Here is a 22,688-nt window from a genome sequence, read left to right as displayed (position 1 = left end):
ATTAGTGTTGCTTCATTGTCTGGACAGTACTGTCTGAAGAACAGTTGGCATTTCTAAATATTTCTTTGGCTTTCATCGCTGCAGTTTTGTATCTTTTTGTCACTGTTACTAAATTGTGTTTTATGTAATTGGATAGCAAATGAGAACTGAAAAGATTTTGAGAATAAGTATTATTTCTGTGTTAATATGTTTTTATAACATACTTAGTATTTACTAACTGATTATGATCTAAAGTGAAATGGGATTAAGAGATGAGATTACTATTTCAATTCCAAGTTCTGGTTTACATTGTTAGACCTCAAGGATACACAGTTTTGGTGAATGACACTGAATGTAAATATAAGTTTTGTTTGTTTACAAGAAAACTAATGTACACAAAAGGCATTTTGGCAAACATTTAAATATTATTTACATTTATTTCTAGCTAAATCTCCAGCCAGCAAAACTTGCTAATTTAACTAAACTACTCTAAAAAACAAAGTTTACTGTCATGCTAGCACAGTGGTGGTCTGAGCTAAATGCTAAACAGAGGATTAGAATGCTAACATTTGCTAATTAGCACTAAATATAAAGTACAGCTGAGCCTGATGGGAATGTTATTAGTTGTGCAGGTATTTGGTCAATACTTTGTACCTGATGATGACCCTAGGCGAAAAGTCACGATCCATTCTGTGGGCGGCATGAATCCATCCAATAGTTGTTGAGATATTTCAGTCTGGATTATATAAATACTGTCAATGGTCCGGACCAAAGTGGTGGACCAACTGACCAACTGGCAAATCTCTAGAGCCGAGCCTAGCATGGCTTAAAACAGGAAGACAGCAATTAAGGCAAGATATGTGTTCCACTGTAGGGCTTCTACAGTAAAGCCATGTGCTTTAATAACGTAAAACTCCCAAACTACAGCTAAGGTGTGACTCTTTTTGTTGTAAAGCTGCTGTAAAACCTGCTAGTGAAAGAAGCAGAGTGTGCTCTATTGGTGTGCAATGTGGCTGACAGGATTTGGGGGTAAATGAAAGGTAAGTGGCGTAAAGAAGAGGTGAGAACTGAGGAAGAAAGAGTCCGAGAGAAAGAGTCTATTAGCACTATTAAGATGTGACAAAGCTCTGCCTTCAGCCTGCAGTATAGGCAAATAGTGTTTAAAGTGTGAGACAAACAACACTGAAACATGAAGTCAGGAGGAATGAGAGTGAGAAACAGTGACAACAGTACAGAGTACATGAGTTTCATCTCATTCTTTCACACGTTGTTTATATTTCTGCATGTGTTTCAGACCGGTGCAGTTTCTCTTTAATTTGTGAGTCTTCTTCCCATCATGACAGACATCGCGGGATTCATTTTTATGAATATGTGCCAGTATGCAGGATGTTAGAAATAGAAATCCAGAATATCAAAGGGAACGCTGTATGCACATAATCTTTAAAAGATCAGTGTGAAATTATTTGTAAATGCTAAAATTCACCAAAGAACATCTTCAGCATTGATGAGATAAACCTTGTGCGTGATACACAGCTGTTCTTTGATGGGATCTGAGATGTTGAGCCAAACATTAGGTGAATATTTTACTGAGTCAAAGCATCTAACCATGTCTAACCATGTCTTTTCTTAGACAGCATGCAAAGACAGAGCCACTAAGAATGGGATTCAAACACACAACCTGTCCCTGTAACTCAGCTGCAACAGATCCTGGGTCTGTTGGAAACACAGCTATACCATTTAGCTTATTCCTGTCTGGCTCTGCTCCTGTATGGCAACAGTGGGGGTGTGCAATATGACGGAGCCGCTGCCAATAATAAAGCATTAGCATATTGAACTGAACTGATAAAACTGTCAATCACACAGAAGGCTCCACAGAGACAGTTTCCCCCCTCTATTGTTCTTTTTTCTTTCCTTTCCACTGTGCTCCTTATCTATATGCTTTGGCAGCACACAGTATTTCACATATGGAAAATAATTACAAGAATTGAAGAGACATGAATAGAAAATCTGGAAGTAAAAATCACAACTTTATGTTCCTCAGGTTCTCCTGGGATTTATGTGCACAACGGAGAATTTAGTGGGAATTTAAAGCAATTTCATGTTATTTTTGATCCCTTCTGTCATCATACTTTACTTATTGCTGCTATTTTAATAAGCTTTTTAAATATATTGCAAAGAGAGGGTAAATAATAGCTGCTGGTTACAAGTTAAATTATATTAGCCTATTTAAAACATGTCATGCATTTTCTCTTTTCTTCCCTTGAAATTACATTTTAACTCCCAGTTTGCGGTCTTAATCATTTCAAGCAGGTCCAAAAACTCTTTTTATGAACGAAGTTGTTCAACATTGGTTTCATCCTCCACTCTAATGGTTCTATTGAAAAGACTGATTGCAAAAGATGAGCAGCCAGATGCAACACCCGTCCTCCTCCTCCTCCTCCTCTTCCTCCTCCTCCTCCCCTCTCCCCGCTCTCCTCATCCATCCATCCACGCTTCCTCTCCTGTGCTGCTGCTGGACGGAGCGTTAGGAGCGCGCAGGAACGGTACCAGGGCTTCCCTTCAGACTGATGGAGACTGGCTGAGGAGGAGAGACCAGGTCCGGCCGGCAGAGACCACCTCGAAGACCCCTGCAGGAAGGACTCTCCCGCTCCCGTTGCCGTGAGAGCCGGAGAAACGAGAGGGGAGACACGGGAGGTAAAGGGGGCCATTAATAACCTGTTGTTTGTGTGTTTTTTGTTTCTCATTTGAGGGAGAAAGCGCGGTGGTCGCGGCCGTCGCAGACAAAAACACAAAGATGGATATAAAAGCGACATATAAACCCTTGTTGGACTTGATTGGATCGTTTTAATGAGGATTTTTGGAAAAGAAGACTGAGAGAGCATGTGTATCCTCCACTGCTCATCCGTCGTGTTTTTCGCCTTTAATTAATCCCAATTTCTAATTCTCACTCGCGCCTGTGAAGTAACACGTGAGGTTAATTGTTTAGGAGTTAACGCATATATCCCAATTATTTATTTCCCGGTTAGGCCCCCATTTGTTGTCTGCTAGAGGTTGTGAAATCAAGTGATTTTTCGGACCCTTCGTGTTTATTTTAATGTGATATAAGTAAACAATAGAAACAGCAGTGTGATATGAGACTGCAATTCAATTATGGTTCGCTGGCTGGAGCCTTTTAATTTAGAGGAGGAGTGCTGAGAGCGCCGCCTCTAGTCTGGAGAGGGAACGTCTGCAGACGGCTCTGTATGTGAGATGAATTGGCATCAGGATTTGATTTAAAACCTTTAGTCAGTCACAGTGTTTATACTCTCTCTGTGCAGGAGAGTTCTGTGTTCTTCTGCCTCCACCCGGATGAGCCCAAAGTGACAGAGATGAGATGAGAACCTCCTCACATTATCTGATCCTGCCACTTCCCACACAGCTTTAAAATAAAATCTCAGCTTAAAACCAAAGCAGTCGAGCTCCTGACTGACTGAGTTGCTTCATATTTTGTAGGCCAGAGCTAAAACAAAATGCAACTCTCAGGTCATCAGAGGCCACAGCATGTGTGTGGTGGTGACAGAGCTGAATTGTGTGGCAGAATGTCCTCAAGCGTCTGTGTAACCACACAGGTCCGCACAATAGATGAGCTTTTATTGTGTGTGTGTTTGCATATGGAACAGTGTCAATACCCATTTATATTGATCGCGCCTGTAACAATAACATTTTCCTCAACAGTTCCCTGTTGACTGGAGTTAATGAAAGCATGTTATTGAGCCACGTTTCAGCTGCTGTAATGAAAGAAGGTAGACCTTATGAGAAGTGTTTAAATACACTTTCGATTGTGTTTAATAGCGGGTGAATAAGCTGCTGCATGACAGAGCTGAATCTTTATCGATTAGTTGATCCACAGATAAATGATTAGCAACTATTTTTATAATCGATTTATGTATTTCTCAATGAAAATTATCCTTGATTGCAGTCGTATGAATAAATAAATGATAATAAACGCAGTGAATTTCACCTGCTGGCATATTGGTTTTTATTGGTTACTTTGAATGTCCCAGAATTAAATAGTTAATTAAGAAGCTTTATGTGAGCTCATTAATTTAAAACAACTTTACTGTTTACTGTCCTGGCTCATTATCCTGCTAAACTACAAGTCTAATCAGGCAGATCACTACTGTAATATATCCTGTGGGGCTGCAGCTAAGCATTACTTTCATTGTTGATTAATCTGATGATTGTTTATTTATGTTATTCTTCAACAAATTGTTTAGTCTATAACATATCAGAAAATAATGAAAAAGGCCCATCAAGCCCTAAATAAAGTTTTGAGGTTGCTTGTTTTGTCCAAATTGAATTCAAAACCCAGAAAGATTCTGTGTAAAAAGTTAGAAAACAGAAAAAAAACATTTGAGATGCTTGAACCAGTAACAATTTAGTATTTTTTAGCTTAATTGATCATCAAGATTGTGGTCGATGAATCTTCTGTCAGTTGACTAATTGATTTTCTCTTCTACTTTGCACAGTGTTGTATATCGCAGTGCCTGCTTATTGAATGCAGAGCTGCATTGTCGCTCACCTTGTCTGTCATCCAGTCATGCATCCATTGTCACTGTTTCTCTCATTTAATATGCCTCTCACACGCAAACATTCAAACAGCAAACTATTTTTCTCTGGGGTGTCTAACCTTGACTCTTCTGACTTTCAGTGAGGCACTGACAGATGTTATTTTGTAATTCTATCGCTGCCTCTTTTTTTACATGTTAATTCTGTTTCTGCTTCTCTTTTCCCTACAGATCCTCCATCATCTGAAGGTCTCCTGCCTCTCTTACAGTGCGTGTTGTGGTGATTGTGTTTAACATGCACGCTCCCAAGAGTGTGTAGTTTGAAGTGTCAAGAGTAGTGTTTATTGTGTGTGTGTGTGTGTGTGTGTGTGTGTATACTTAAGCACAGAGATGGGCTCGGTGGGCGCGGAGCGCCGCAGGCCCACGCCCGTCCTGACGCCCGAGGAGAGGGATGTATGGAGGGATGGAGGAAGAGCTGGATGGAGGGATGTGGGGAGGGAGGGATTGAGAGAGGGAAGAGAGAGCGGGGTGGTGCAGAGCTACAGCTTCGACTCGTTCCAGCTGGAGGAGGAGGAGATCAGTAAAGACGCCCCGGAGCGAGGAGTGCTGGCTCTGTCCGAGCCCGGTGAGGGACTTTCTATTCTGACTATCTGTGTGTGTGTGTGTGTGTGTGTGTGTGTGTGTGTGTGTGTGTGTGTGTGTTTTATAGACAAGGAGCAAAGAAAGAAGGGAGGAAAGAGATGTATCAGTAACAACAATTCATCAATGTGAAAAAGGAGACCAAACAAATATCTTTATTCTACTTTCAAACATCAGCAAAACAAAGTATGTTTAGATAGATAGATAGATAGATACATAGATAGATAGATAGATAGATAGATAGATAGATAGATAGATTCTGTATATTTGGGACTCATTATATGCAAATAACACCCTTTTTGTAGGTTAATAAGAGACCACAGTAGAACCACCCTGCATTACATGTTTATAAACTAGCCTATATATGTCAGTCAACCGCTGCCATGGGAAACACCCACCCACAGGACTGAAGCCATTATTTCCACAAATACGTCCATAAATGGTTTTAAAGTCTGTTAAAAATTTTCTATAGTGTAGATAGAGATGTAGTAGTCTTATTGTAGCACTCTTACCAGGTCTTGTCAATTCTATTATTACATAGCTACATATTCAATTATTATTGATGTTAAAGTCAGTCAAAAAAGTTTTTTGCTGAGAAAATAGTATATATAGGTATTACATTGGCATTTGTTTTGTTATTTGGTGGGGCATGTGAGTTTAATTTTATTTTTCTACAGTGATATCGCCGCCTACATTATTGTTCCCCAGGGAGCGCACATTTTTGGCTCCGACTGATGTCGTCTGTGCTGTAATGTGATTGGAGCAATATATGTGTGCATGGGCACTAAAGTGGACAGTTTTCCAGGTGGCAGACTGACTTCATGATCTGTGATTTGAGCACTTCCTAAGTTACTCTGTGACTCCGCAGGTTATGTACTCCATGTCATGAATCGAATTATAAACAGTCCTAAAGGCTACAGGACTAATCGTTGATGTGAGTGTTGACAGTCTGGACCCATGACAGAGAGACAGCTAATGCTAACTAGCCCCCCTCCTCTGTATAATGCACAACAAACACGGCCCAGGAGCTGCTGAAGATTCAGCACGTGATAAAATGATATGAACAAAAAGAAATGTCTAAATGCTAACATTAGCAGGTTAAGGTAACTAGCGTCACTTTAAAGGTGGAGTAGTAGCAGCTAGGTAGCCCAGCTTGCTCTCTTCCCCTTTTCTGGGCAGTTGTGTCCTTAATGTTGAGCCTCATAAAGGAACAGATGTCTAATGAACATACAACACGATACATAAACAAAGCTTGTTGAAAAAAGATGAAAAAAACATCTTGTAGTTGACACCGTGTCTCCTAGCAACACCGCATTTAAATGTCAGTCAACCGCTGCCACGGGAAACACCCCCACTCAGAGGATTGAAGATATTATTTCGACAAATACGTCCATAAATGGATTTAATTTTGAAAAATAGATAGATAATAGCTGCTGTATCAGTATAGTTTATATTCCCTTACACTGATGGATGAATGTGAGGAGAATTCAAATTTCAGTTCCACTTTAAAAATGTGATAAAAGTGACAACAAATAAGTCTGGCTGAATTCAATGAAAGACAGTGTGTGTGCATGTGTTTGCAGACAATGATGGAGGCTGAGAGAACAAAACCAGTGACAGGACGAGAGATCGAGGGAAGCTTATGTAAAAAAACAGGAGGCAAGCCTGTTAACAGAAAATTGCTGTGTTGCCTGGTTACTCAGGTTGTACAAAGGGCACGTTAATCAGATCACAACTGACCAAAGATGCACAGCGAGGGCCCTAGATTGACAAACGCTTCCTCTACTCCCAGTCTCTTCATGCTTTGCCCCTGTCTTTATTCTGTAGCTGTCAGTCTGCATATCTCAGTGTACAGCCAACAAAAGCTTTTTCCCTTCAATAAAAACATGACGGAGATGTAAAAAGGCAGAATTAAAGATTTAATTAATCCTAGCCTGTCATTACAGTCTCGCACCTGCACGACAATCAGTGGTTCTACGAAGGGACTGTACACAAATTATTAGAGGGCGAGAGAAGGTCAGAAAAGGTGGTGGTGTTTTATACAGATACACTTTGCCACGTGCAAAGGAAAACAGTCTGTATCTGTATCAGGGTTTTATTAAATATTGGTGACTCACTTAGAGTTTCATTAAGATATTAAGGTTTAAATCAGGTACACTATTAAACAAGTTGTACCAGTTAAACACCGTTATATTATTTCATCATGTTGTGGGGAAGGTGTAGCAGTTTTAAGTTAATATATAGATTATATTTTATATGCTCATAGATTATACACTCTTATACATAGTGTATAATCTTCTGAAAATAAGAATTGTTGTGTTTTTGTTGTGTTTTGTCGTTTTCTATCTATTCCATTGAGGCTGCACTGGCTCTAGATAGGGCCTATTGTGTTCCTTACTAGTAGAGAGGCTGTAGTTTCTACACACTTGGACGGCTGAGCTGTATTCAAATGTTTGCAATATGCAACTGCTAGATGCCACTGAATCCTGCTCACTGGTCTTTTAAGAGGGTTCAAAGAAAACAGCAAGAACCCTGGAAAGGTTTTTGCTTTTCGTACAAAGTGAAACATTTGCTGCAGCCTCATCACCCAAATCATTTTCGTACAGTCCCTAAACATGAATGTCACAGAGGGAAAATCCACCATTCAAATGTCAGTCACACAGTGTGGGCGGGGCTGCGCTGTCTTCTTCATTGGATTTTCAGGTAATGAGGTTTGAGTTTCTGCAGGCGGTTCTGTCTGTGCAGTCTTGCTGATGTTCAGTGCTCAACTACACAGTTTGCTTTATTCTGAACAAATCTGCTGCTGTAAGCCTGAACTGCTTCACTTCCTTTAGTGTATTTTCCCCTGAAACAACAAACCCAACAGAACAGCAGAAATGGAAAAGCTTCCTGGAGCTGTACTGTATGTTGTGTAGTCATTGTGGATTACTGGAGAGCTAAGTGTATCACCCATCAGCAGATGAACTGGAAAATAATTTATCAGTCCCAGCTTCCATAATAATAAATACAAAAATAAAGTGAAATAAATTCATATTTTTCCCCCTTTAGTCAGCTGTAGAATATAATGCTCAAAAATGATTTGGCACTGCTAATAGCAGGCTCGCAGGATTAGGAAAGGATTATGAATAGTTATATAAAGAAGCTGCACATCACACTTAAACCATGAAACTAAATCAGCTGCAGAACACAAAAGTCCAGTTTTCAACTGAAAGTACTCGGGCAGCTAGTCCACAATCAGCAGTTCCTCCGATCAATTTACCACCAGCACAATAGGAACACGGTCCTCTGCTGCATTAGCTGCTCCAACAGTGGATCAGAGGCGTCACTGCTGCTGCTGCAGCTTCATTCATCCTGATTAGCTTTAATGAAGATCGAGTTTGTTCGCTTCAGACCTAATTCAGATGTTTTGAAGTCATGTTTTATCCCCACTGTTTGAGAGTACTCTTAAAATCCTCTAACCCTTCACTCCCTCCTTCCCGCTCAGACTTTGAGGAGCCGATCCCTGACGACCGTTACCATGGCATCTACTTTGCAATGCTATTGGCTGGAGTGGGTTTCCTGCTTCCCTACAACAGTTTCATTACTGATGTGGACTACCTGCACCACAAGTTTAAAGGTATAAATATGCATGAATAAAACCCATGTGTGTGCTTACAGAACTGCATGAGTTTTACAGACACAAATGCACAGTTCCCAGGAGTCTCTTGGCTCTTGTGTGTGTTTCAGGGACGTCCATAGTGTTCGACATGAGCCTGACGTACATCCTGGTGGCTCTGTTGGCTGTCATCCTCAACAATGTGCTGGTGGAAAGACTCAGCATGCACACCAGAATCACTGTGGGTAAGTCAGGCAGGAACCAGCTCAAAGACAGAGCTCTAATTGTGAAGATTTTTCTCATTATGGGAGCTTCTGCTGTTACTATTATTTATTAATGGCCCTCTGGGAACCTTGAGGCTTATCAGGGCAGAATACGCAGAGCAAAAGTGGAAAGACATTATAAAGAGAAAAAGAAACATTATACTCTGTCATAATTCTCCTGTGGTTTTTATTGGTAAAATGTTTCAAACAAACTTTTCCAAAGACCATGAATTCACAAGGGGCTGTCTTTCCAGAGTGCCGCATATTCTGTTTTGCTTATGGCTTTTTGAAAAATCTTGCATCATAATCAGTTTTGTTTTCACCTTTCAAAACATTTTAAAGTGAACTTGCTATGCCGTGCATTTAACACACAAGTGTGTACATTCACTGTTTACTTCAGGTTTGTGGAGAAATTTAAATATAGTGAAAGTGATTCATTGAAAAGCTGGTTTTAAATCTACCACACATCTTTGCAGTATAAATAATTAAGAGACACTGATATTCGAGACCAACATTAAAACTATTAAAGTTGTTCAGCTACCCAGTATAATTTCTTTTAAAAACATTTTTATGCAAAATTAAAAAACTGTTCTTTAAAAATGTATCTCCCCCGAGGAGAAGTTTGATATTTCTACACATATACAGCATGTGAGAGCAAGGATCCAGCATCTTACCCTCTGCAGCTTAAAATAGCTCCGCTTGCATCCTTGAGGAAATACGTGTGTTGTCTGCTGAAGAGCTTGTCTCTAGAGTTAATAAACTCAGGAACGGACTTCAGATGAAAGCGATACTTTTTACATTTCTGACCTGTCAAATATGTGTTCAGTCAGGCAGTCAGAATGTGACCTGCTTCAGTGCTGTCTCCTCACTGTCCGTCCGTCTGTCTGTCTGTCTGTCTGTCTGTCTGTCTGTCTGTCTGTCTGTCTGTCTGTCGGTCCGTCTGTCTGTCTCTTTCTCTGTAGGTTACATCTTAGCTCTCGGGCCGCTGGTCTTTGTCAGTGTGTTTGATGTGTGGCTGGCGAAGTTCACCACCAGGCAGGCTTACATCGTCAACCTCGTGTCAGTGGGAGTGGTGGCCTTCGGGTGTACAGGTACTACTACTAATAATAATACCTTTCTATCTATCTATCTATCTATCTATCTATCTATCTATCTATCTATCTATCTATCTATCTATCTATCTATCTAAAAGATGCTATCTATCTATCTGACTCTGCAGTTCCTCACAGCATTTAAGTTACTTTCAGTTCATTGTTTTGTTTTGTTGGGCTGCAACTTTACTGCTCTATAAAAAAGCTCTAAAAACCTACAGTTCTCTACCTGCCCAGTGCCAAACCGACAAAATTAGCGACTGGCTGGTAAACATAGTGGAGCATTCACTAATTAAATGGCAGATATTTCCCTCAGTAGTTGGTAGAGACCAAAAACAGAGCTAAAAGTGAAGTTACTTTAGGTGATAATATGTTAGTGTTGGGTCTACAGCTTGGTTAAAAAGGGAAGGGTGGGCGCCCAGTTAGCTCAGTCGATAGAGCTGGTGCCAATATACGGAGTTGCTGCAGTGGCCCGGGTTTGAATCTGACCTGCGGCCTTTTGCTGTGTGTCATCCACTCTCTCTGCCCACCTTTCCTGTCAATCTTCAGCTGTCTCTATCAAATAAAGGCATAAAGGCCAAAATAACTTTAAAAAAAAAAAAAAAGAAGGGAAGGGTGATACAACGTGTCACTAAATCTTGCACACTGGACTTTAAACTCAAGTGTTACTTCATTTCACATCCAAATATGTTAATTGTGTAGAATAAGGCAAAATGAGGGTAAAACATAGAGCATGTACTAGTGATGTTGAATGTCATAGCACCATCATATTATGGATATACATTATGGAGAGATTTCTGCAGTGATATGGATAATGTTATGTATCAAAGATGTAGGTCTAGATTATAAATATAGAGACACACTTAAATATAATACAGCCTCAGATCCTACTGTACAGTATAATTCAAACTGCAAACTATCAGAGAGATCATATTAATTCGGGAGCTTAGATTGAATTGCACTACATACTACACTATATACACATATATAGAGAGAGTGTAATGAAAGCTTTTGGTGCTCGGGGTGCTAAATATCAGTCCAAGTTGTCAAATGAACAAGCAACAGTGTCAGGGCAAACACAGTAACGGCTTCAGCCCTCAGCTGCTGCTAATGACTTGCATACACAGAGCCAGTTTCCTTGTTGTTACTGTGAGTGTGAACATGGAGCCTGTCAGCCAGCAGAGTAACAGTTTAATTAGTGGAGGTCAGAGCGGCTTCTCTCAAGTGGTGTGTGAAGGTTCAGGAAGTTGTGCCTCTAAATAAATTGTATTGTTACAGTGTTGACTGTTAGGCACTGATAACCACTTCCTCATCCCTCCCCAGTGCAGCAGTCCAGTTTCTATGGTTACATGGGGATGCTGCCCAAGAGGTACACACAGGGGGTGATGACTGGAGAGAGTAAGTACACTCACACAGACACAGAATTGCACACATCCCTGCTATCCTTCTCATCTCCTCCACTTCCTCACTCTCTCTGTCTTCCTCTCCTGTGTTGTCACCCAGGTACAGCAGGGGTGATCATCTCCCTGTCTCGCATCTTCACCAAGCTGCTGATCACCGACGAGAGGAGGAACACGCTCATCTTCTTCCTCGTCTCCATCAGCATGGAGATGCTCTGCTTCCTGCTTCACCTGCTGGTACGCCGCTCCCGATTCGTCCGCTACTACACCAGCCACTCCCAGGGCAAAGGTCCGGGCAGATGTCACGACCCGCGTGACAACGGGACTGGATACCGGGTTCATCATGATGTCACTGCAGAGGAAGTAAGATTTGTAAGTTTGTGGACATTTTTTTTTGACTATATGGTGTGTATGTGTGCGTGGTGTATGCAAACAGTGACTGTACTGAATATTAATTTTTGGTCATGCTAATAGCGTGGCTTTATGGATAGCAATGTTGTCATTCAGACCAACAGTCCAAAACAATATCTAAATGAACAGATGGATTGCCTTTTTTTGTACAGACATTTATGGTCCACAGAGGATAAATCCTACTGACTTTGGGGTTCCCCTGACTTTTCATCTAGTGCCACCATAAGGTTTACATTTGTGGTTTGAAGTGAAACATTTGATGGATTGATGGAACTGTAATAACTTTGGTGATCCTTTAAGTTTTTATCCAGCACCTTCATCAGGTCAAAATTTTGATCTAATACTTTGGATTCCGACAAACACCTGCATGACATTCACATCAGCCTCAGCGATACCTTTTGTTTAGTGCTAACATGCTAAAATAATGTTGATGTTGAATATTGGTGTTTATCATTTAAGAGGATGTATTTGTAAAATGGAATTTAATAAACCTTACCTTAGAATGAGACATTTTTATCTACAGAAGAAGCGTGTCCTCTTCTGCGGAGTCTGCCACGTTGAACTGCCATGTTTATACAGTAGCCCAGAAGGGATAAAGCGAACACTGGCTCTGGCCTTTTGTCTTTTGTGGCTTCCTACATGGTTAAAAAGTGAGCAGTATTTAGTTGGTTGAAACTCAAACTTCACCATTAGATGGCAATAAATCCTACACACTGGTCCTTTAAACACTACTGGACTTAATGAATGAGTCTCTGTGGTACCCTACCTTCTGCTAACAACCCCACAATGCAATGCTCAGCATTTTGTAGATCCAGTGATGATGACAAAAATTGACAATGTAATTGAGGGTGTCTAACTTTTTACTGATCACTATAAATTAAACTGTTAAACTATAGTGTGTATATCACAAAGTAGTGGTAAATGAGTGAATGGAGTCTTGTTATGTTATTCTGCATCAACACGCGTCCGTCCATCCATCCATTAGCCTCCATTTTGCTTCGTCGTGTTTAGTCATGTTTTTAAAGTTGTATTGAGAGATCAATTATTCCGCCCCAGGTGGAGCAGCAGATTCTCTCATTAAAGTTTCTTGTACATGTTTCATGCATTAAAACCTTCATAAATGTTGCACCAACAAACTGTTTCTGAACTAAGACAGGGAGGAAATGTCAGGCCTCTAAGCTGTGGTGTCACTCCATTTCCTTGTTGATTTCTGTGAGCAGTGTGTGTCTCTTGCCTGACTCAGTGTGAGCGTGCACATAGGGATTGAGGGCTGTGTGTATTTTAAAATGCAGAATCATTTATTTAAGCTGCGGGCTGCTTTTTGGCTAGCACTCAGAAAGAGAAATATTGAGAGGAAGAAAGAGAAAGGGAATTTGGGAGGGGTTATTAGTCAGGACACTGAGAGGACAAATTGTTGGGAGAAAACTGTTGAGGCAAAGAGGTGAGACAGAAGGAGGAGACTCTCTCTGCAGAGAGGCAGCCAGCCATGGGGAGGAAGAGCAATAACCAGACTGCAGACCAGATGGTTTGTTACACAGAACCATCTGGGAAGTCGTTTGGAAACAGTTTGCAGAAGGGAAGGCACTTTCAAAAAAATACTCTGCAGGGGATTGGATGAACCATCTATCCATTACCGTCTAACTTCAACCAGACAGATCAATAAACCTTATAACACAGTAAAACTCTTACTGAGTTTTTTTCCATCAAGAAAAACCTTCGGTGCCGTTTTTTGCTCTTCTGTCAATGAAGGGATACTCTCCAGCTCTGACATAACTGATGCCAGCAGCAGCTACTCTCACTTTAGCAGCCGCTGCTGTAGTTTTCGAGCAAACAGTCACTTCTCACACACGTCATCACACACACCTTAGATTAAACCAAGTGATTAGACACAAGTGCATAGCTTGAAGCCTGGCAAGATAGATTCTCGTGAGTTTAGCACAGAAAAAAAAAACATAAAGAGATCAAAGAAAGGGCAGTCATCACAATGAGACAGAAGAGGATGTGAATCCACTTTGTACTCTTGCTTGAAGCAACACTTTGTAGCCTGAAGACATGGAGCTAAAATTCTTCATCACTCGGTGTGTGTGTGTGTGTGTGTGTGTGTGTGTGTGTGTGTGTGTGTTCAGAGCCTTTAAAGGATGACATATCACCTTAGGCTCTCATCTTTTCATGTGCATGTTTGTGTTTGTACGCCATTACGCAAAAGACAAGTATGTGAGGGACGTCCCTCTGTGTTTTACAGTAGTGTGTGCGTATGTGTAAGTCTGTCAGTGTGTGTGTGTGTGTGTGTGTGTGTGTGTGCTGTGTGTGTGTGTGTCTGTGTTTTCCTGAGTCTGGGGGCTGATTCAGGCAGCTCTTTGTTCTGGTTGCCCGGGGAAACCAAGGCAGCGCTCTATATTATGAGATAATCAAGAAGAGTAGTGCCTTCTGGCCCGCAAGTCTCTCTAATCAACTAATGGATTGGTGTCTGTGTGTGTGTGTGTGTGTGTGTGTGTGTGTGTGTATGCGTGCATGCATGTGTGTGTGTGTGTGCATAATTAATGGTACACACCTGTGTTCCTATGTGATGTGCATATGACCAAGTGTGTGTTTGGAAAGAAGCATGAGTTGAAGGGTGTGTCTATAGGTTTGGATGAAGAGGAAATGTGTGTTTGTAGGCTTGTGTGTGTGTGTGTGTGTGTGTGTGTGTGTGTGTGTGTGGGTGGGTCCTGGTCCACTCTGCAGTCTCTCCAACATCATTACGTCAACCTGCAACCTCTCACAGCCATCCTCTTTAATAGATGCTGCCATAAAAAGCTGATGTCATGCTGCCAGGAAGTAATTATTAATGAAAAAAACCTTAAAAGTTCAAACCAGTGCAAGAGAATGTGGTTATTTACTGTGTGATGGCTACCTCTAGTGCTTTCTTAATGAACTGTTAATGTCCTTCAAAAAGCCTTGAAGAAAATGAGGAACAAAATGATGATATTTACCCGTGTGATTCAATAATTGATAATTTGATTATACTGACAAAAAGTGTCCCCTGTGTGTGTCTCTCTTTAGGGAAACGGTGGGACCGGACCGTCCTCTGCAGAGGAAGGCGTTGAGGACAATGTGGGTGGGACGTATGTGCGATTTGACGCCCCGAAAGCCAGGATAAGGAAGAGCTGGCCCGGCGTCCGAGGTACTCTCTGTTTAAATCCTGTGTACTCACTTCCCAATTACCCTCTGACTCTAACAGATGGATCTGAAATTTAAATGCATCCCCTGGTGATTATAGGGAGGAAGGGAGTGTTCTTAGTGAATTAACCTGTGAGAGTTTGGGGGTTTTAAACATAACCCTGTGTGTTTCCTCTAACCAGACATGATCTTGCATCGTTACGTGGTGTCCCGTGTGATCTGGGCCTACATGCTGTCTATAGCAGTCACCTACAGCATCACTCTGTGTCTGTTCCCCGGGCTGGAGTCAGAGATACGAAACGTCACCTTAGGCGAATGGCTCCCCATCCTCATCATGGCCACATTCAACATGTCGGACTTTGTTGGCAAGGTGAGGAGCAAGTTTTTTGAAAGTAAAGGAGAATAAAAGATGTAACGATGCAACACTTCACTTCCTTTGTTGCACCTGTAAGGGCAGGCTAAGTTACACCTTTGTCTTTCTTATTGGAAGATAAGCACAATCCACAATCCCGCTAAGTGTGGTCACACAACGCTGGTTATCCGGGGGCACGGCCACCAACCAGTCATCCTCAATGAGGAGCACCTGAGAGAGAGTAGCAGAGAAAGGAGAGGGGGAAAACACAAGGGGAGCATGTAACAACAGCTTGTTTCCGCTGCCCCCAAGTGGATAAAGAATGACAGATTTTAGAATTGCACAATGAAGTCAGGTGTTTATACAAATAATATAATGTTATTTTCTTCATTTATATAAATGTATAGAGATTAAATTGGTAATCATGCTTATCATGATAATGTTAGTATACTAAAAATAGCCATATACAGTATAAATTGCTGATGCTTTTTCATAAAACCTGTTGATATTAAACTCAATAAATGTATTTCTGTCTTCACTACAAAGAGAGCTGTATTTATCTTTGATTGATGATCAGTTGTAGCGTCTTTTTAGGAGAACTATCTGCATAGAAAAACAGCTAAATGTATTTTTTACCTGAAAGACATTTTTCAACCCTAAGTAGTCTGCAGTCTTCCTCACAAACTGCATACAGGCCCAACCACCTCCACCAGGGAGGTAGGGGAACATTCGTTGCTTGAGAGAAGGTCTGTAAATCACTCGCTACTACTTGTAAAGCTTAAATGCTGTGAGTGCACTGTAATTACTCAGATGAACATTTTAATATATTAGATTTTGGCAGATTGACAGACGATTGAAAATTGTAAAATTGTAAAAGTAAAGGCGACAACAATAGTTATTTTTGATATTTTGATAATTCAATCCCCAGTGGAAATAACTCACTTGTGTATATAAGTATAAAATACACTTATTTAAATGGGATATCAACATTTAGTTTTATATTCTAACCTAATCTTTTTCTGCCAAAATTCAAGTAGTTCTTGGCAATCCCAAATATGTGAATGACCACCTTTCATTTCACACTTCCTGAGATTCTGGGAGTTAATTGTACATCAGGCTTCCCAGCAGTACAGAGGCAGGGAAGAGACACACATACACTGGAGTTGACCTTGTGGAATTGTTAAAGGAGTCGCTCCATTTATTAAATGTGAGAGTAAGGATGGAAAAAAAGCCTGGTTTATTTTTGGATAATTGCACTTAGCTTAAAGGCTTTATCTGAATATTCAAAAATGAATCTTTATCTGGTGTCCTGAAGTCATAATTTTGACTTTGAAGGGAAAAGTAAGTTATGTGCAAGTTGTTCTGATTTTATGCTTTGACTTTTTCCTCATGGCAAATTTAGCATTTTGTTGAAATGTGTGTGTGGGGGGGGGGGGGGGATAAAAGGAGAAATTAAATGGAAAATGAGAAAGAAAAACTGAGGTAGCTCAGAGGTAAAAATAATTAAAAGACTTGGCGACAAAGCAGAAGAGTATTTAACCCTCTCTCTCTCTTCAGATCCTGGCTGCGCTGCCGTACGACTGGTCTGGAGGCCGTCTGCTCTTCTTCTCCTGCCTGAGGGTGGTCTTCATCCCTCTCTTTGTAATGTGCGTCTACCCGGCCAGGGCACCCACCCTGTCCCACCCCGCCTGGCCCTGTCTCTTCTCCCTCCTCATGGGAGTCACCAACGGGTACTTCGGGTCAGTGCCGATGATCCAGGCTGCTGGCAAAGTACCGCCCGAACAGAGGGAGCTGGCGGGTGAGTTATTTGCCTTAATAGGCAAAATAATTGTATGTAGAGAAAGATTATAAAGGTTGTTGTAGTAGCTTAAGGAAACATTGAAGTAATATTGACTTTTTTGTCTTTAAGTCTAATTTCAGCAGGAAACAGGTTAAAAAAAAACAAATCAGACTCTAAATGAATTTGTTGAATTAATAAAGTAATCATTCAAGTCATTTATTAAGTAGTTTTCACTGGTTCCAGTTTACCAAATGGATTGGAACAATTCATTTTAAAGCCTATTGCTGTTTTAATTAAACATGCTGGTGCTGGGATACAGAAGAAATAGCAGATTAGAGGTTATAAAAAGCCTAGCACCTCTAAAACTCACTAATCAACACAGTATATCTTGGTATTTAAATCCATTCATAAACCAAAGTGCATGCAAAGTTTTTATACTTCAGTTTTTGTACAGATTAAAAAAATAATATGTGCTGGTAGCTAAATTGTTACCTTTGGACAATGCCAGGCTAACTGTTCTGCCCTCTTTATGCTAAGCTAAACAAGAGCGTTATTGTTTCCTTTCATCTAATTCACAAAAAGAAATCAAATTAGCATATTTCCCAGACAGTCAAATAGAGTTTAAAATGAAAAACCACCAACCCAGATCACAGATCAGTGTGTGTTGAGAAACTCATTGAAACTTTGTTGCTAATTAGCAAATCTTAGCATGCAACTAAGATCAACATGGTAAACATTCAATAAGATACAACATGTTAACATTGTCACTGTAAGTATATAAGATTTTAAATTATTAAACATTTAACAGTTGTGCAGCCTCACGGAGCTGCTAACGTGGCTGCTTCCTCGTTATTTTCACTACTATTTTTTGTTTAAAACTCTTCATTCTGGATGAGCTGGTTCTTTATTCTCTGTCTGTATCAGCTCCGCAGTCATTCTCTGCTCTCCGTCTCTCTCTGCAGGCAACACCATGACTGTCTCCTACATGACAGGATTGATGGTGGGCTCGGTTGTGGCTTACGCAGCTTACAGCTTCACAACCGACATACACTGCACTCCATCCACACTCAACATACACCCACTCGCCAATGCTACTGGGTATTGAATGTCCACACACAAATAAACACACACAAACATGCATACAGTACATCTACACACACATGCAGCCTTTTACACACATGAGATCCAGGTCAGGAGAAGCAGCGCAGACTGATGGACTCGAGTCCAGCTGCAGAGGACGAGAAGACATCTATAAAGCACTCTTTAAAGGTTCATGTTTATACTCTGAGATTTTATTGGTTAAAGAAAGGGGAATAAGAGATTTTAAAAAATGGGATTTAGTAGTGGAGGAAATGATGTGAAACAGTAAAAACGTAGCAGATTTCTCCACTCTCTCGTTCTCCAGCCTAGTGGTCTAGTGACCTTCAAACGTCTCGACTGCTGTGATGATCTTTTCCCTGGAGGTGAAGAACGGGAGCTCAGAGGGGCCAACAGAAGCCCTTTGAGTGTCTCACAGTGAAATTATTGTCTGCATGTGTGTGCGAACAGAGCGGCTGACATTTGTACAGTGTAAAGTCAAGTGATGTTTCGCTGCAGGGAGCGAGGGAGACCTTGTGTCATAGGTCACGTATGTTACTGTTGATGTTCAGAATAGCAAGGTGATGTCAGTGCGGAGTTTTTCTGGACCAGTTGTTTCAGCTGTTTCCTTGTTATAATCTCCAGTGAGATCCATCCATGGGGATTTGATTCGGGTAGTGTTATTGAAAACCTCTGACCGCGCTGTTAAAAACTACAACTTAAGAGGAAGCCCAACTTAATTCACATTAAATCAGAAGTTAGCACGTTTTTAGCTCCTGTGATGTACAAGGGAATATGTGAATATATGTGAGGGATTTAAATAATTGAAAATGCCAAACTGACCCACCGTAATTGTGGTTTTACCTGATCCCCAAATCACATTTGATTGGATAAATGTGTGTATAGGGTTCCAACGTTAATGTTATACAGGACGAGAAAAGAGGGGGAATTTGATATAATCACGCTGTTAATGATCTCTTGACATGTATTTAGCTTATAAGAAGTGACTGCGAGACAGAATTGGAACTTGGAAAATGTATTTTTTGTTTTACTGTGCCTTAAAAGGAATTACAGTTTTTCATTAATTACATACACGCGTCGTACAACTTACAAGATACTGTGAAAACCTAAACTTGTTATTGCAATTTTAAAAATCCAGTTGATGTGTCACATAGACTTAATCTTAATTGTCTTCCGTAACCAAAAATGTAACTATTGAAATCTTTACAGTCCATTTTGAGCTCGGTTGTCTAATCTGGGAAAGCTTCAGTATTTTTTTTCAAGGACATTATCAGCCTTAGATAGGATATCTGAAAAGTAACTAATGAGAAATGAATAATGTCAAACCTTTATGGAGTTATTATGATTCTCTGCATTAACACCTGCAGTTCCCTGTTCTGTTTAATTACATTAATGCCAAAAGAAGATGAGAAAAAGCAGATTTCTGTCTTTTTTTTTTACACCCTCTAACGGCTGGAAAGTGAACTAAATGTTGTGACATTACCACGTGAGGTAGGGAGATTATGGCTGTGTCTTGCAGTTGTGTGTTTAATGTCCCTCTGACCTGTGTCTGTGTGTAACATCCGTGTAATGATGTGGGATATTATGGGGAAACTAATTAGTGCCAAAAAGTCTGATCAGTGTTAGTAGCTGAGAAAAGAGTGAATGTAATAAACCGTTTAAGAGGATGAAAGTTGTAAATATACAGAATGAAATGCACTCAAGGCAGTGAACAGATCATATTTTATTCATGCGAAAGCCTCTAGAAAATATCAGATTCATATTTTTTCTAGCTTTATTCAGTAGAACCAATCCAGAGAGCACCTGTTTCCTTTATCCTTTCAACACAGCACTGAGCAGCTTCTTAGTTCCTCCACATTTCCTGTTGGATCTGATAAATTTTTCAGCGATAAGAGGTTCTCCAGGTACAGCAGAGTTCACAGTTTATACATTATGAAGAAAACAGGCCAACAAAGCCACGAAGAGCACTACATTATGTAGGTGACGGCTTGAAAGGAGCCTAATGTAGGCACTGTTTGAAGAATGGTAGGGTGCCATTTGGGAGCCAACCTCATTACTGTATGTATGTCCCGCTGTGCTGACAGTGCCATATTGCCTCAGGCCTCTGTCCTCTCCATGAGCTGCTGGGTGTGAAGGTGTTTTTAGTTATTTTTGGTCAGATGTGTCATTAAAGGACATGAAAAGTCTCTTTCCCTTTCTCTCTCTCTCTCTCTCTCTCTCTCTCTCTCTCTCTCTCTGGTAGAAACTACAGGGCCATTTGAGAGAAGGGAGATCCCACTTTTCAAGGAATTCCATCTTAAACCGATATATTATGACATTTGGGGAAATAAACTTATTTACTTTCTTGCCAAAAGTTTCATGAGAAGATTAATATCTAAATTAATAACTACAGCCAGCAGTCGTTATGTTAGCTTAGCATAAATACAGTTTACAGCACGTCTAAAGCTTGCTAATTAACATTAGATCGTAATGTTACATCTTGTTTGTTTAAACCATTAAAAAACTAAGGGTAAATGTTAAAATGTTTTGAAACCAGCACCGTGATTTGTCAGTGTACTAAACAGTTTAAGCTGCACTGGAGAAAAATACTCCTGCAGAATTTGACCGTAACAACAACTTTCATCCATTTAAAACTGACACTTTAAAATCATATTAATTACCTACTGTAAAAAAGACCACATGCACACTCTTTTTTTCCACTGTTTTTTCAATCATTTATCATTTCAGAACATATTTTTGGCATTAGCTGACTCGCTTTTATCCAGGGTTTAACAGTAGAATAAGCTTCACCAAAATGAGATCACCTAAAATTACAGACAGCCGACCATTTGGAGTGGAAAAGGCAGAGCCACGGTGGTCTGACAAAATCACTATTACAAGAAAGAAGTGTCAGGAAAACACATAAAACAAGCGGCAGAAGGAATGTTTGGATAGCAATTAGAGTGAATTGGAGCAGAGAGGAAAGACATAAGGCAAAGGCTTTGGCTTCTGATGGGACGAGTTTGAAGGTTATTCCACTGCTGAGAGATTCAGTCTCTATTTGAGTTGATCGTGGAGCTGCATGCGAACACACTGACCTATATAAAATCTAGGGGAAAAGATCTTTTAATCTGATATCGTTCAGACTTCCTGTTCCTGCTTTTTAAAAATCAGCCACATTCTGCGATAATGTTTGTTTTCCTCTGTACTGACAGCAAAGAATTTCTTTAGAAACCACGTCATGCTGGCTATTTTAGTCTGAGCACTCATGTGACTGAACACTGTGAAATATCAGGATGGTGTAAAAACATTGCGTACAGACACTACACCATATATACTGTATATATCTACTGTAATATAAGATATTTTGCAGATGATATTTGTGAAAAACAATAGTATAAGTGTGTTAGTGGGCCCCAAATGAAGAATTGGGCCTTTTTGGGGTCTAATCAGCTTTTGATGCAAAATATGTGCGTATAACTAAATTATTCAATGCCCAAACAGACCTCCCTGGTTTCAGACAATTATCTTTAGCTCTGTATATCAGTACGAAATCTAAAGGTTAATCAGGATCAAATTGTGGCCATTCAGCTCTCCATGTGTAACTCCTAACGCTATTTATTTAAAGATGATGCCCATGCTTAACCTATCAGAGTAGGTGCCAAACTGAAATGTTGTTTTATTGTAAATATGTTACATGATTTTGGTTTAAGATCCTGGATTTTCACAAAGCAGTCTGTTCGTGCCGAGCATTGTCCCATCGTCAGAGCTTAATAAAACAGTTGTTTACACCTTTGTCTGCCGCCTCTGTTTATATGTGTTGTTGCTATTTGTGCTTTTACGTATTTATGGAAGAATTTTTATTTTGTTTTATCTTACGGCTTAGATCAGATACCTTTGAGTCTGCTAAAACAAGAAGCACCCACATTTAGTCTGCCGGATTTCTGTCCTGTTTAAACAGCTGTGAACAGATCAGATCTGCACCACAAAACCTCACATCTCACAAAATCTGTTTCTTCTGAGCTTTTTCAAACGCAGCCCTTATTATAAATGTTTGATTATTTTATGACTCAGGGTTATCTGGGTTTGTGTGAAACATGAAACATCAGAGGCAGGTTTAATCTCTTCCTCAGAACTGGAGGTTGTGATAGCCACAAAGTCTAACAGAGAGAGAAATGCAACAGGATTTCTCACCCTCAGTGCCACGACTGCAAGTGTCTGCCCTGCTGAAGTGTCCTTGAGCAAGAACCTGGACGAATTTATCCTGCAGGGGATCAATAAGTAAAATGAAACCTGTATTGACTGTGTCTATCCAGCAGAGAGAGCTGCAGCTCAGAGAACACCATCAAGGACTGTGCAGGAGAAAGACTTGAGGTCCAAGTGGATACTTCTGTA

At 40.3% G+C, this 22,688-nt stretch overlaps 1 protein-coding gene across 2 annotated transcripts; it reads left to right on the top strand.

Annotated features, from left to right (window-relative positions):
- Positions 1 to 2,434: 2,434 nt before the first annotated feature.
- Positions 2,435 to 22,084, top strand: slc29a4a (solute carrier family 29 member 4a). 2 transcript variants are annotated; one of them, XM_051388461.1, is made up of 11 exons: positions 2,435 to 2,673; positions 4,758 to 5,151; positions 8,650 to 8,781; positions 8,892 to 9,005; positions 9,986 to 10,114; positions 11,438 to 11,512; positions 11,618 to 11,877; positions 14,968 to 15,088; positions 15,267 to 15,454; positions 16,994 to 17,234; positions 18,179 to 22,084. In XM_051388461.1, exons 2-11 carry the CDS (start codon positions 4,917 to 4,919, stop codon positions 18,319 to 18,321), a joined length of 1,638 nt encoding a protein of 545 aa, XP_051244421.1. In that variant the 5' UTR covers positions 2,435 to 2,673; positions 4,758 to 4,916; the 3' UTR covers positions 18,322 to 22,084. The 2 variants fall into 2 exon arrangements, with proteins under 2 accessions (XP_051244421.1, XP_051244420.1); XM_051388460.1 differs by having other exon boundaries at positions 11,618 to 11,886.
- The last annotated feature ends 604 nt before the right edge of the window (positions 22,085 to 22,688 follow it).

This window comes from Dicentrarchus labrax, unplaced genomic scaffold, assembly GCF_905237075.1.
Source record: "Dicentrarchus labrax unplaced genomic scaffold, dlabrax2021, whole genome shotgun sequence".
Taxonomy (NCBI): domain Eukaryota; kingdom Metazoa; phylum Chordata; class Actinopteri; family Moronidae; genus Dicentrarchus; species Dicentrarchus labrax.
This window is presented reverse-complemented; position numbering and strand designations above follow the sequence as displayed.